Source organism: Colius striatus, chromosome 13 (genome assembly GCF_028858725.1).
Source record: "Colius striatus isolate bColStr4 chromosome 13, bColStr4.1.hap1, whole genome shotgun sequence".
Taxonomy (NCBI): domain Eukaryota; kingdom Metazoa; phylum Chordata; class Aves; order Coliiformes; family Coliidae; genus Colius; species Colius striatus.
Window position 1 is genome coordinate 15860182 of NC_084771.1, and position 16562 is coordinate 15876743.

The 16562-nt window shown below is 33.2% G+C and overlaps 1 protein-coding gene across 7 annotated transcripts in view; it reads right to left on the minus strand.

Annotated features, from left to right (window-relative positions):
- Positions 1 to 16562, minus strand: part of DIAPH2 (diaphanous related formin 2) — a 195117-nt gene that overhangs the window by 115902 nt on the left and 62653 nt on the right. For all 7 annotated transcript variants that reach the window (XM_062006303.1, XM_062006302.1, XM_062006299.1 and 4 more), the window contains 4 exons: positions 13047 to 13148; positions 11632 to 11726; positions 6290 to 6391; positions 4408 to 4647 (listed from right to left, as the gene is read on the minus strand). In XM_062006303.1, coding sequence (XP_061862287.1) covers positions 4408 to 4647; positions 6290 to 6391; positions 11632 to 11726; positions 13047 to 13148 — 539 coding nt within the window. The remainder of the gene's footprint in view (positions 1 to 4407; positions 4648 to 6289; positions 6392 to 11631; positions 11727 to 13046; positions 13149 to 16562) is intronic.

The following is a 16562-nucleotide window of genomic DNA, read 5'->3' on the forward strand; positions in this document are numbered from 1 at the left end:
ACCTGCAGGATTTGCAGTCTTTGATCTCTCTGACATCACCAAGTGGATAAAGCTTTTTTTTTCTGAACGGACAAAATTATTTTGCTTTGAGATTACAACAGAAACATGTTTTGACACCAGCAGTAACACCATATTAACAAAAGTTAGTACTGGCACGCGCTGAGTTGTTTAAAGTCTCCAGTAAATATTCATTCAGATCTTAAATAACTGTGTTAGATTCACTTCTTCAGTTCAATCAAGACACATGTCTCGGCTATATCCATCCCTATTTACAACAGTCAAGAGACATAATGGATAACATGTAGCTCTGTTTGATATTTAGAATCAATATGTATACTTGAAAAAATCTAAGCCTACTAATATAAAGAAAAGATAAGGAAGATACGTGGGGTTTGAGTGTAATTTCGCAGATATAATTTAATATAAAAATAGAAATGAAATAGAGGCACCAGTTAACAGCAGCCTGGCTGTGTCTTCAGAGAGAGAGAGAGAGTGTGTGTGTAAATCAAGTCATATGCAGAATATCATGTTTAGGTCTGTATCTCAGAAGTAACATCAATATGACAAAAAGCTCCCTTTACACATAGCATCTTGGCAAAGCAGTTAAAACATGTAAATCCTGCCACAATCCAGATTTTTTTTTACAGGTATTTTTGTATTATGTTTTCAGATATAAGTGTTAAAATTGACAGGCAACAAAGTGACACTTGATTATTATAGCTATTAAAAAAAGCTTTCTATCGATTTTTATGAGATTATATAAAACTTTTCATATCCAGCTTAACAGAAAAGAGTCTGGTAGATAACTAATATTTAAACTAGATAAGCAGTTTGTCGTGTACTACTTGCACTATGAACAAGTAGTAACATAATTACTTTTTACATAAAAATACACATTGATCCAGATAGTAAACTACAAAAGCTTTATTAAATAAACAGAGGAATGCTTGCTGTTTACATTAATTCACCACAAAAAGAACAGACGTTGCACCCTACATATGCCTGAAGCAAACTTCTTTTCTCTCAATTAAATTTCTGTCTAGCGTAACTTCATAGAACTATGAGCATTCTGTGGTCCATGATAAGAGACAGTAACTGCTGCAATAGGCCTCGGATCATTCACACATATTAGTCAACCACAGTAATAGGTAGAATTTTCACCTTTAGTGAATTACTATTGGAGTCTCCCTGAACTTTACCTTTTCTGCCATACTTATATTTTCACAGAGAACATACTACTTAGGCAATCATGAATGCTCTAGTGCATGTATTAGAATGGCTGCTACTGCTTGCCAGTCTAGATATAGTACATATATTCTAGGTCTTATTTGAACAACATTAACTTCTCCACCTGGAGCCAAAGGTTGTTTACAAATCATTTATTTATTCAATAACTTCATACGCTGAAATATAACATCCAGAGAGATAATCTGTTCTTAAGGATTTGCAATTACTCAATAGTCAGTAGCTTTTTAGCTATGAAGGGACAGATTTGAATGAATTCTTTCTTTTCATATTCTGTTTAACATGCTTTAATAAAAGTTGTTAACACAGATTTCTCTGTACTAAATGACCAAGTCTGTTTTAAGAACATTACTTTTACAAAACTAAACGTTTATCCCATATCAAACATGCCTTTTTCCTTTCCTTTTTTCAGATCATATAATGTAAGAACTACATCTATGAAACAGACCATTAAGATTCTTCAATGATGACAAAAAAAAGAAATCAGTACAAAGATTATATTGAAAGGTGAGTTCATCACATTATGGTATTTCGTAATTAAAACACCTCCATGTGTACTCTGCAATAGAAATGTGTACACACAGACATTTGTTCTCCATTGCTGACAGCTGGCTAAAAAAATGGAATAAATTTAAAATCCTCTTATCAGAGGCAGAAAGTCCACCTATGTTAAAGACAGTATAAATCACTGGTCTAAAAAAGAAAACTGGAAGCAATTCTTACTTAAGGCAAGTAATGTTTATAACCATTAAGAAATTCTTCTAATTGAAAAAAAAAAAGGAGGTTTCATATTATAGAATCTTCGAATGATTTGGGTCAAAAGGCATCTTAAAAGACCATCTAGTGCCAACCTCCCTGCCACGGCAGGAACACCTGCCACCCCACAATGTTGCTTGAAGTCCCATTCAACTTGGTGTGGAATGCCTCCAGGGGTAGGGCAGACACAGCCCCTCTGGGCAACCTCATAGGGAAGAACTTCTTCCTGATATGTAATCATAGAATCATAGAATGGTAGGGTTGGAAGGGACCGTTAGAGATCATCTAGTCCTCCTGCACAAGCAAGTTCACCCAGATCAGGTTGCATAGGAACATGTCCAGGCACCATTACCCCTTGTCCTTCCACTACAGGCCCTTGTAGAAGCCCCTCTTCAACTTTCTTCTCAGCCTCTTCAAGTACCAGGAGGCTGCTCTAAAGTCCTTCCAGAGCCTTCTCTTCTCCAGGCTTAAATCCCCAACTCTCTCAGCTTGTCCTCATAGAAACGGTGCTCCATATTTGCTGATTATCTTTGTGCCTTATCATTTGGAGACAAGGATGCCATGCAGGACACTGTCAATTTTTTACATATTTCTTATGCTTTAAAGGTATTTTATGAAAATGCAAAATAAAGGGTCACAAATTCCTCTAGACAAGCTTTAAGACTGAAATAAATTTCCTGGGAGAAGAAATTGAGACACTGAAAAATTGTTCAGGGAAGATAGATCTCTACATGGTAGCAGTGCCTTCTCAAATTGCCATTATAGAAATAAACAGTGTTCACGAAGCCTTCAAAACTCAGCAGCATCAACATGCCCCACAGAACAAAAACAGGTAAACCACACGACAGACTGCTCCTTTTGAGTGATAATTCACAAGATTTAATCAACATGTACAGCTATTAATCATACAATTTCATATCTAGGTCTAGGTAAGACTTTTTTCTCCAACAACCATCACCATATTTTTAGGTATCATCTTGTAATAAAATATAATTACTACCTAAATGCAACAGCATAGTCAACATTTTATTATGGACAATGAACACTTCACCAGAAACATCCATCTTGAAAACAAAAAAAAAAGCTGAATGGATTTTGTTTTTGACAGCAAGGCTGAATAGTCACAGACTTTCGTCTCAGCTATTTTAAATGGAATTTAACTGTAAGCAGAGATAGCCATGGTTCAGCAATTATTCAATTCAGTACAGAACAATTTGCAGGATTAGTCAATCTACATTAGCTGTGTCAACATCTGTGGGATTTGCATTGATAGCAATTCATAAATCTATCACCTAGAGTGCAATACCTTCTCAAAAATATGCTAGACGAGTGTACCATTCATGCACAGTCATCATTTCCCCTCCCCCTTATTAACAAGTAGTTTTCCATTTAAATCAATTACTTCCCTTTAGATTCCACTATTACCAAAAAGAAAATGCAGCGCTAGGTCTATTTTTAAAAAAACAAATAAATAATTTCAATCCTCAACTTGGCATCTCTTTAAAAAAAGTTACTAAAGAATGAAAGTTCTTCTCAGGTGATGGTTTTTACTTTATCAGAAGTTAGCAAAATCTTCGCATTGCATTATAGCAAGCAGAATCTTTCTCAACTTAAATTTGTCAGATCACACTTGCTATGTACCAGAAATATCATCTTCCTCCAAGGTTAAATCTACCTGAGGTAGAACTCATATTTCCTCATTATGCCCCAAAAAAGGGTCCTAAAACCTGCATCCTCTGATTAGACCAAATAAAAAAAACAACTGAAAAACTCTTCTGCAATATTTACGCTTAAAAAAAACAACCCTGTTTTAAATGTTGCAATCCTTTATTTTAAAGATACTTTCAAAGGTACCTTCAAATCAGAGACAGTAAAGTTCAGATCAATTACACACATTTTACCATATAAACAAGAAAGCACTGCACATTAAATTCTGACTGCTATAAACTCTCAAGTGCTTCTTGTATCCCGTATTTTGCTATCACAATTGAATTTAAACTTAGGTTAACAATGTTCATCTTTAATCCCAAATACTTCTGTGACACTGTTTGAGGGATAGGTGGGCAGAAAATGAGAAGACAGACAAGTAGCTAGAGCTATTTAACACATTCAAAGCTCTATATGCTATTGACAAGATGACGGTTGAACAAATTCAGATCAAAAAAAGTTGTTCCACATGTACACTCAGAGGAGACTTACAATTAAACTGCCTTAAATCACCAAGAAAGACAGCTATAGCAGGGCACAAGCCTCAAAATGCTTACTCTCTATGTGTCTGTCCATTACTAAAAACAGAGGTGCAGTCAGTAAATTACATTGATTGAATACCTTTTCCTGTTCAGGGTGTTTCTTATGTCTCCCAAGTTTCCTAAATCTACACTTACAAGTTTTATAGTTTCATCTTACCTTGCAAAGAAAGCTGATGTTAAAACCAAGAGACTGTGCATTTCTGGAGCCGGAGTTCATGTAATTTCCAAGTAACAGCACTAATTCTAAAAGCTTACTGAAGCTTTCACTCTTCTTTAGCTCTTCACAAGCCAGCGTAACCGCCATAATGTCAGGTTTGATATTGTTTATGTGCTCTTCAAACATAAGCTTGAAAAGGATCCCATTGAGACGTGACCGCAACATTTTCACTGAACTCATCTACAAAATACAAAACATCAAATCAGAACATGAAAACCTAAAAGCTTATTTAAGCAAAATAGCTTATACTGAAAACCAATAATGTATATTTCTGTGTGTATTAACCACCCATCTTGTTCTTCCAGGAATCTGTACCTCCCTACAGACATTTCTCACCAAACCATACACTTTGCCTGCAAAAATATTCAGTGAAGCAACAAATTAAGAATAAGAGCATGCTCTATGCCATCAAACCATTTAACTTGTCAATTCCAAACCCACTGGGAATAAACGCACACTGTCAAAATCCTTCCTCCCAACAAAGGAAATGAAAGCCAGCTCTATCAGTTAACAAGAACCAAAGATGCGTCTGAAGATACATGCAGTAAACAATTCCTTACATCTCCACTGAAGTTACTTCTGAACATCAGTATTTGCCAATTTCCTAAAACTAAGCTTCTCTGTTTTTCTTTCTTCAGAAATGGTACAATCTCTCAAGTGTGTGCTGATACTAGCACAAACACAAACAGCTACGCTCCAGTCTGACTGAACTAAAAAAATTACACTTTCAATTTTTAGACTCTTACTGAGGTGATGCATAGCTCTCAACTTGTTCTTTGTCACCGGGAGAGCAATAGAGGAGGGACGTAATGAAATTCAGTTGAATATTAAGAAGATCGGTCTCTTCTAAGAAGTTAATCTTTCACTAAGTATGTTTTTTTAAACAGATAATGAAATTTGCTTTTTTTTGATGGTCATGGTGATTATCCAATTAACATCTTTTAATAATTAACAGAACTAAATTTACATCCAAGTAAGAATATGCATTTTAAGACAGTTGTTCTGTCATCTTCTATTCCTAAACATATTTTTTTCTAACATCAAGAGTATTATTAATGCAAACTCTGAAATTAATTTGACACATAGCAAAAAAGGACTAGTAAAATAAAGAGCTGGATTTGTCCCATGTAGTGACTGTTCAATTGTAAAAGCAACAGAATACAATCTCCAATTTCAGTTCCAATATGGATCCACACCTCTTCTGGAGCAGCTTTGCAGGTTTCTATGTGTTTATACATACACATATATATGCATTTGATATACATATATTTATGTGTATAAAATGTATTTGACATGTGAGTATATATACATTTATATATGTACATGTACTCATAAAATCTATAAATATACACAGATGATTTTTTTTAAAAAGTAAAGGGTAATACATGACATGAAATACGTGCCTATTAATACTTTCAGCTGTTTACAGTTTTTGATACATTAGCATAAATTTAATTAAGTTGTCAACGTCATTGAGTTAATGTTCTTTTACAAACTCTGGGAATATTAACTACTTGAACACAGATTGTTATCCATACTTGTCTAATAGACTTACAAGATTTGCATACAAGACATGACAATCAGACAAAAGATTTGGTCAGGCACAAAAATGCCTGTTGCACACCGTAATTCTTTCCAGAAAAGTACAAAACATTTGTAAAGACTTTTACTTTACTACTGATCAATAAATAGATGGTAACTTTTTCATACTGCAGGACTTGCAAAAACATTAACCAAAATATTTTAAACTTTTTTTCTTTTTCTCTTTTTAATCTATTTGACAAAACAGAACTCTCCAGTTAATTATTACACTAATACCTACCACAACTCCAAATTGTTCTGGCTCAGCAAGATCATTATATTCATCCTTTAATTCGGCTAAGGCATTGAGTTCTTTCTGCTCAGGAAGATTCTTCACTAGGTTCTAAAACAAACAAGGCATTATAGTAAATTTGTTATATTAAACTAGTTGGGATCTTAAAATAACATGCTTAAAATATCACAACATGGAATTGCAGGAGGAAATTACAGGAAGCTTGTTTTATTTACGCAGGTTTAACACTATATAAACATCAAATCAAACCAGTAATTATTTAATACAGATATCAGCATCTCTGTTACAAACTCTAATTTGAAGAATGTCTTCTCAGTACTAAAAAGTTAGAAAAAAACTCCTTGATGCTGTCAGACCACAAAGAATTATATTCTATCTACAATCTTTTTTTCCCTCATGATTGCATCTTGCTTATTAAATGTTAAGAAATAACCAGTCTCTATAAAGCAAGACATAACTACCTAAAACGACAAATATCTTTGGACATTTAAAACAGCTGTGCACATACTTCACTTAAAAGCATCTTACATTAAAAAAGAGCAACGTGTCCAAATTGTACAGAACTTCTGGATGTCAAATATGCAGCACAGCAAAAAGTAGAATTTGCTTGAAATTTCATCCATATCTTCAAAGAAAATGGTAGGATTGTTTTATCTTAACGTCTCAAATTATGGATACGCTAAGCTTGTTTAAAAAATATACTAAGGCTTTGTTTTAAGAGATATTCAGTTGAAGTTTTGATTGTATTAAAATTTGACATACACAGTACTTGAAAACAAAACAATAATGCGATTCTACATAAAAAAGTATACATTTACATGAGCAAGCTAGAGTCAATAAGCCTTATTATTTAAAAGAGTTAATAAATCTTAAGATGAAAAAAATAAGGTGTATTAAAATATTATTAGCTGATATGATTACACTAGGGTTGTTCATACACAAAGGGGGTCCTTTACTTCTTTTCCAATCTACACTAAACAACCTTTATTTGTATTACAAACTTATGATAGAAAAAGTTAAGAAACAAAAATAATGGGATATTTTGGATCTAGATATGGGATCCAAAACACTGTAGTAGCCTGGAGGCAAGTGTGCCCAACAGAATCCTGAGACAGTCAAGAGAAAAGGGGTAAGTCCATGTTTCTCAACAAGAAGCTCTTATTTTATGATGCCATTCGCAAACTTGTGTAAGTAAATGGTAGAAAAAACTTCAGGTTTAGAAATTTACTTCCAATGAAATATCAATGGAACTGCCACCCTATAAGATTTTCTTTATGATAGAGATTTTAGCAAAGATAAGGTAATACTTTACTGCTAAAGAAAATTAACTCTCTTGATATTTTTTGCTGCTTCTGTAAGGGAGTTGGACTAGATCTCTAAAGTTCCCTTCCAATCCCCACCATTCTATGATTCTATGATACTAATCACAGAAGTTAAATATTTCAGAACATGTCCCTTAAACTTAGTTTAGCACATTAACATATAGTTACATTAGCACATAAGTTCTCCTCCCCTCGGAAAAGATGCATTGGTGTGTGTGCCCTTTAAGATATGATTAAAGTAGAAGAGAGATGCACACTTACACTCTCAGAGAACTGAGAGAGTCTGTTGAGGTTTAGGTCACAAGAAGATTCTGATATGAAAAAATTTATGTGCGTTTCAAAATCAAAGTAACCAGCACTACAGAAGCATGTACTTTTCCAGATACAAAAATCTTAATTGAAGAAAATCTGTACTATTAGAGGTACAGATGGCTTATTTTCAGAACATACCAATCTTGATGAAATAGGCATTAAGTTATAAATTTCAGAAAGGCTTCAGTATAATTTGTCAAATTATCAAATGATAGCTAACTTAATTCTCCAAGCCGAATGAATAAAACATTCGGGCATCATAATAAAAAACAAATGAACAAAAAGATAATAAGCAGCCTCATACAAAACATTCCTGTAATAGAAAGATTTTTTTCCACTTACATTGAGAAGCTACTGAATGTCTCAGCAAGCAGAGCTCAATATACTTTACAGAGATAAGCATCAGATTCACCCCGATGTCATACAATTAAGCTATGACCTTGCTTTTCAACCTAAGCATGATTCCTTTCCTATTAAACCAAAACCATGTCCCACAAATTTCTACTGCAAAAAAATAAGACTGTAAAAAGATTCTTGCTCATTGATTATTTAATGCTGAATATGAACTAACATATATTTTTTTAACCTATTCTTATTAAGTACAAAACTCACTATTGCCAGACTGTATGTCTCATTATACACTAATAAATACTGTAAAACATTATTTTTGCCATCAATGCAGAAACACAGATACCTACTACTGAAACTGATGGCCTTTTTATTTTATTGGCTACACAACCAAAATCTGTTAGTATCCTTGATCCTTTCTTTTCCTCTTCCACAGTCCTTCATAGTCTAGAGCTAACAGATCAACTCATTTTACCCTCAGCATCTAAGACAGACGGTTTGACTTTACTAGCACTGAAACTCAATAGAGACATATACATTTATATATGTCCACTTACATTAATTGCATAGAATAGTTGAAATGAAGCTAAAGCATTAAGTGATCCCATACTCAAATCCTTTTCAGTACTTTAGGAAACAGTTTCATAATGCATTCACAATGTTGTGGGTTTCAATAAAAAGGGTAAATAAAGATGGCTTATATAAACATGAAAAGTAGAAATCTGAGGTTGACCTAAGAGAGCAAAACTATCACTCACCACTCGCTGTCACAATGCCCTGAGTTCTGTTAAACACTGTATTTCACCAGCGTATGTTTAACAGAACTTATTCTCTCAAAGAGAAAACTGAGAATCATTTTTCCCCATGTTTTCCTCAAGGAAGAGTTAATAACAGTATGTAACTGCCACGCACTCCAACTGATTAATGCAACAAATTTTACCAAGTATTAAAACATAAGTTTGAAAAGAAGAAATAAATGAGGACTTGAGAAGCATAACTGAAAAAACAGTTTCCTATATGTTGTTATGCTATATCCATTTAGCTTTCACCACTTTGATACTTAGAACAAAGCAGGTCGTATATGTGCATTTTTATAAAGTAAAAGTTTTGATAAGAATGAATGAGAGCAAGGTGTGCTTTGTAAAATTTTTCCAATAAGTAGCACTGAAAACTGTTAAACTGGTAAATTACTTAACTCACTAGGAAGATTAGAATAAAAATAAACCAGAATAGACTAAATATGAAATAGAGTATATAGTCCATTTACCCCAATACATTTGTAAGGAAATCTTCAGAAACACAGAAGGAACTTCTTCTGGGTTATCAGCTACATCTTTGTGCTATTAGATGTAGTTTTGGCATACCATTCCCTTCAGAAATGGACCAATCTCCAAATCCTCAGTTTTTTGAAGATTATAGCTGAGTTTCTAGATAGCTTCATTGATGCTTCTGCGGGGGGGGGTTGGAATACATGATCTCTAAAGGTCCCTTCCAATCCTTACCATTCTAGGATTCTATGCTGAACTCAAATACATTTATTCTGGTGTTAACTTTGCCTTTTACTTATGCAGTTCCATTTTTCTCTTCAATGCTTATGCATATCACTCTTCTTCCTATATAGTTATAATGTAGTCATATCTTCTCTCAGCTATTTGTATTGCTAATCTAATCAAGGCAATCTTTTCTAGCTTCCTTCTGTAGACTGTTTCTCCATTGCTCAATCATCTTAAGTAGTTTTTAAGTTCAGCTTCTCTGTTTTAAATTCATTTTTGAGAAACATACTGAGTATTTTAGATAAGGTCTTCAAAGTGCATTATTAAAAAGCATAATAATTACCCTCTCTACTGAAAATACTTGACCTGATACACCTTGCAATCACATTTGCCTTTTTTTATGGTGTACTAGATCTGGCTGGGATTACATTAATTTTCCTCGTAGCAGCCATATGGTGCTGTTTTGACTTGTGACAAAAACAGTGTTGATAACACACCATTATTTCAGCTACTGTTGAACAGTACTTGTGCAGCTTGAAGGCCTTCTCTATTTCTTTTTCTTTAAGTAGGTCAGAAGCTGGCAATCCATGTCCCCCCCCCCAGCCCTGACAAGTAGGCCTGGGCAAGTGGTTGGGACTTAGTGAGGCCTTAGCTTCTCACCATACAGCTACGTCATAGTGTTGAGCACACAATTCCTATTCTCCACAAGCAACCACTACAACATTAGCTTCCAGGATTTTACAATTATCATGTAAGATCGTGACATTATACTTATTTCTATTTCTTATTTCTATTAATTTAGATCTCAAAATATCCCCATTATATGTTGTAAAGGTAACTATACCATTATGAAATTATTCTGCATTTGACGTATTCAAGGTGGGAGATTTTTCCCCCCGTTCATTTTTTATTTTACTAATTCTAAAAGTTTCTCAGTCAAATGATCTGATAGCTCTTATGAATAAACAGAAACTTGGGACTTCTTATTTCCAAATACTACATATCATGTGAATAAACTTTTTATGACATGACATACACAGTGGTCAAAGACAGTACATTTAGCTATGTAAATACATATTAGAAATGCTAATCAAGTTCATATAACATGGCCTGAAGCAGGACACCATAGTGAAACATACAAAATAAAGTCAGACTGAAAAGAGTTTCCCATCAATGTACATGCAAACACATTAGTTAAGGTAGTATAAATCTCAGAATATGGCACTATAAGAAAATGTAACAATATGTAGTGCTGTTGAGTCCAACAGTTTGAGCTCTACAAGAAAACAGCAACCCTCAAGAAAACAAAACTCCAGAAATGCAGGTGGATCTTGGTGACAAAAAAAACCACTGCAGATATAAGATTAAAAAAAACTCATTCTACTTAAACCATACATTTCACATAGTAATTTTATTTTTAACAATTATGTTAAGACCTTGAGAAAGCCATGAATTACACAGTTACATCAAAGAAAGAAAGAAAAAATTAAGTTAGAAAAGCCTTGGAGGGAATAGGAGAAGAGTGCAAACGTGAGACGGAGAAGGATAAAAAGTTGAGGCTCAGTATGTTAGCTAGAAGCTGGTTTTGTGTACGATTAAAATAAACCAATTCAACACAAGTACCAGTAAGAGATTCAAAACCATTTTGGTTAACATCATCTTTTAAAAACAGTTTTACTGCTACATATGACCATATTCAAAAGTAGAGGTGAAATAAAGCAGTAAACACATCCTATACACTTGTGGCTGATGTCCAGGAAACTATACACAATTCTTATACCTAGAATTCCGATACTTTCAAAGCATTTTTACATGGAAACAAGCTATGAACAAAAGCAGAGATAGTTTAACATACCTGAATTAAGGACTCATTCAGCTTCTCTTCATTAACCTCTAAGATAGCATCTTTTATTTCGTTATAATCCACACGGAAAGAACCCAAAAATATAGCTGAAATTCAGTAATAAGTAATTAAGAATCAAAAAAATTTGATGTAAGAAGGCAAACAATTTCTAACATCTGAAAAATCACACCTTGATCCAAATTAAGATGATTCACAATTAAGACCTTTTTGATATAAAATAAAGAATAGGTGAGGTATAGTATTGCATGATTTCCATGGTCTAAGAAATTAAACTGTGACAACACTTCTAAAATGAAACTGTTTAATCGGCCTCACCTACTCACTAGCAGTGTTACTTATCTCTACCAATGAAGTCCTATTTTTATGAATGGCAACATCTGCCTTACTAGTCTAAGAACTATTTTTTACTTTCATAACCATATATGAACAGCTGTAATGCATCTGCAGTTGGCTGAAGAATATTTACATGCCATTCTAGAAAAAACTGTGTGCCAAAGGATAACGAAGAGCTGGGCATAGAAACTCTACTCTTTAGTGTAAGGTAAGAGACAATGTATTGTATATCCTTCAAAGATGGAATTCTCAAAGCAATTGGATCTCAGGATGTTATAACATCTCAGTAGCACTCCATTCAACAAAATCCAAATTCCTAATACAGATGGATTAACATGCTCTTTATTTAAAGTGCTGCACCTTCAACTTGCAAAACTTGAAATTTTCTATAACTTGTGTCATAGTTCATTTTCTACTTAAAAAAAAATATGTTCATAATCAACATATAGATCTAGCTTTACACAATTCATTTGTCATACACACAGCTGGACTAGTGACATTTTATGGTATTTCTAATTCAAATATAAAAATCTAAATCTCTCAATGATTAATTTCCCTACATAATTAGAGTTAAAAAGTTTAAAAAATAAAAAAAGAGTAGGTTTTTTTTAAGTTTTCCTTACAATTTACAGTATTTGCACCTAATTTAACCTATTTAATGATATTTTTCTCTTTAAAAGTCTGACCCCCATCAAGCTCTACTTCTTTAACCGGAAAGAACCATTAGGAACAGCCTCTCAATCCCAACTCACAAAATCTACCAGCACTGTGCCTTCCCTGTACAATTATTTACCATTGAATTATACTTCCAGTCTAAAGCAGTAATGAAAGAATCCACTTTTTGTTAGCAAGATGTAAGTCTACACTATTTTCCATCTTACTTTAAGTTTTTTCCGAGTTGTACAGTGAATAAAAATAGTACATATGTAAACCACTTTGGAACTCAAACATGTTCACATTAAATAGTTTTTAGAAAAATAATATTGCATGTGTAAAGAAAAAGGAACATGTAAGAACAGCCACGTGCACACATGCTCCTTACACAGTCACCTAGTGCACTTCACATAACTTACATAGATTTTGTGCGGCTTTTGAATCCAAAATTCTTAGTTCTTTAGTTTTTTTCTTCGTCTGCACCGTTTTCTTTTCTTCTGATTCTTCTACTGGCTTTTTAGCTGGCAATGACAATTAATGACAATTAATTATTACAATTATTCAATCTTAACAGACTAATAGCAACTCAGCCAGAAAGTCACAATAAGGCACATATTAGAATCAGGACAAGGTAAACTGAATGTACTGTCTCAATGTACTGTAAAATATCCAAAAAAAATCAATGGAAATGTATATAATTGGGAGAAACGTAAAATTAAAACATTCATGACTTTCTCGTGCATTATCAAATTACATTTCCACATTTTAATCCACAAAATTTCTCTTCAGCTCCAGTTTACTTTAACCACTTTGAAAAATAGTGACATAGTGTTACCTCAAAGCACGTGAGTGCCCTCTGTTGAAACATTAATAACTCAAATATCAGTTGCAGTTCATCCAAAACCAATAAGATGTACCATTTGAGATTTATCACACTACACAAAGGTATGATTTTACTAATTATTTATGTTATCATTGGTAAAGAGAAAAATCAATTGAGAATATAACATATATTTTAGATTTATTTACTTTTAATTAGCAAGGGTCGTTAGTCATATTCAGTATTTAAAATTAAAGAGAAAGTAATGTAATATTAAAATACTTCAAATACATGCTTTTTTTGGTACAATTTAACATTTAATTTTCACATATTTTTCCTAAGTATTAATTAAGCAAACCCATTAACAAGGACTTATTTCCTTTCAAATATCATGTATTTTGCACTGAAGGAATAGAAATTTAATGTGCTTAACATTAATTAAACTTAATGAACATCTTAAGTCATTCCAAAGTAACTGAAAAATTTGAAAGTCTATTAAGGGGAATTTTTAAGCAGACTAGAATTGCCTTTCTTCTCTGAGCATTGTTTTTTGCTGTACTTATTTCATTAGCATAGGTTTCACTACAGGTACCTCCTAAGAAACTATGCTTTAATGTTACGAATAATACCAAAACCTCAGTATCAACCTATTAAAAAAAAAAAAAAAGTACAAAGAAAACAGTTGTTTTTCTCTTTATGCACATTACCACTAGGAAAACATGTGGCATAAAATAATTTTACTGGGTTTACATCACTTGAATAATTAGTTTACCTTGGGCACTCTCACCCCAGCATTATTTACAATAGGAAGAGATAGTTCCCTCATCTCCAGCTACCTCTAAAAAGCCTAAAGAAGAAAAAAACTGAACAGAAAAAACAATTGAACAGCAATGCAGTATTTTCTCTCCTCTTGTCCTTGCATTATTCTGCAAGGCTAACTACATCACATGCATAGCTTGCTTTGAATTTGTAAAAGGATGGAGCTACACACAGTTCAACTTGATAGTACACAGTTAATAGCAAAAACTCCCACTGACCCTTTGACTATAATGGACTACCATTTAAAAGCCTGAAGTGACATTCCATGAAATAATCACACCCTTATCACTAATTGTTCCAAATTAAACAGGTACTCAACAAAACAAACAAAAACACCCAAGAGTTAGAACTTAGTTATAACAGGAGAAGGTAATAAACATTATGAGTTTTGTTCTATGTACTGAATCTATTGAAAAGCTTAGATTTGTGTCAGTTATTACAGGTCTGAGAAACAATTCAAGATGATGAGTGACTGACTTGTAAGGTCATTTATTTAAGAATTAAAACCCTGGATTTCCTTATGTGATTGGGTCTTTAAAGCTGTGAACACTAAAGACAAAGCTGTTCTGTAACCTGTTAGGATAATACACACAGATTTCAATGTGTAAACATTTCACACATTCAGTGTGTAAACATTTCATTTTTATGGCTAGAAAAATGGTAAGAAAAATAGGTTAAAAAAAAAAAGGGTAAGAAAAATATGAAGTAGTAACAGAAAATGACATACATGTATTTGATACTGAATGTCATGCCACACAAAGCTAACTTCTCCTGTAGCGGTAATTTACATACACCTGATCAGACAGTAAGTGAGAGAAATATCTTCGTGAGCTCACTCAAAACACCTGGTAAGACACTCAGCTACTACAGTCTCAGAAAAGGTGGTTTTGAGGGTTCAGTTTGCAAGCATACAATGTTTTGTAGAAAGACACACAAAGAGGATGGGCCGAGTCCCAGTTCACAACAGCAACTCTGCCTGAACAAGGCAAACTACCAGTTTCCACTAGTATCTCTCCTCACCTGTTTCCAGACGTATACTCCTCTACTGGAGTATACTCGTGGTTGTTTAAAACTATTTCCTCATTCAAGACTAAGAAGCATCCTTATTAAAAACACAATTAACAGACACTGAAATGACAAAATACTAATGCAAAATTATCTCCTATCAGTTACATCCATAGAATGTTTTGGTACTTCAAGCAGAAGGTAAGTTAAAGAGAGCCAAAGCAATAAAGCTAAAAGGAGTCTGAGCTTATGTACGTATCTTTTCTAAGACTAGAAAATACAGATGTAAACACCAACCTTATGTAATATAGAGTTCTAAGTTGTTATTAACAACATACTTGTTTATCAGTGGAGGAAGAAAAAAGCTGATGCAACATACTGCAAGGGATTGTTTTCTGTTCATGATAAAGCATGTACCTTCAATGATACCTTCATCTGGGAACTAAATCCCACAGGAAGTACATTGCTTGAAATCCACTTAGAGTCTAAAGGAAAAATGGCAACACTAAACAAATATTATATAAGTTTAAAATATGTTAAACAAGACTAATGATGATCATGGCAGAGAACACACACAAACATGTTGAAATACTTCAGTGATGTAATTAAGAAAAAAATTCTACCGACAGTACTTTTGCACTTCTGTAGCAGAAAAAGTAAAGCACACACAGCTCTTGAAATTACTATTCTACACTTGTTCATTAATTTAGCTACTGAATTATATTAAAAATTGTCATGATAAATTAATACTGTTAGATAAAATTGTATGTAAGCTGTTTAAGCATTTTACTGAGATGAAAGGTCCAACTCATATTGAGCTCCTTGTTTTTTAAAATAAAGAAATAAGGAAATAAGTAAAATAAGTAAGGAATTAAAAGTAAAAGCTGTCAGTCATGAATATGATGAGGATAAAAATTAAGGGAGATAAAAAGGAGTATATCAAACTACAGCAAGGAGAAAGTAAAGATTTCAATGAAACTTTAGCCTATCTAGAAATTTATCTTCGATTTCCAACAAGTGTGTACCCACAGTGAACGCCCTTATATTGTCATGGGAAATAAATTAATTATTTGATCTTCTTTCAATCTAGCAAATAGCTTACCAATTGCATTTACTACTATTTGGCAGCAAAAGTAAATACTCAAGATAAATTAGTTGTTTCATTATTCCCTTTACCTGAAAACTAATGTATGACAAGTATAGAAGAAAAAAAAAAAATAAGTGTACACATACAAGGCATGTAAATTCCACCTACAAGAATATGGCTGAATTATCAAATCAATTATGCTGA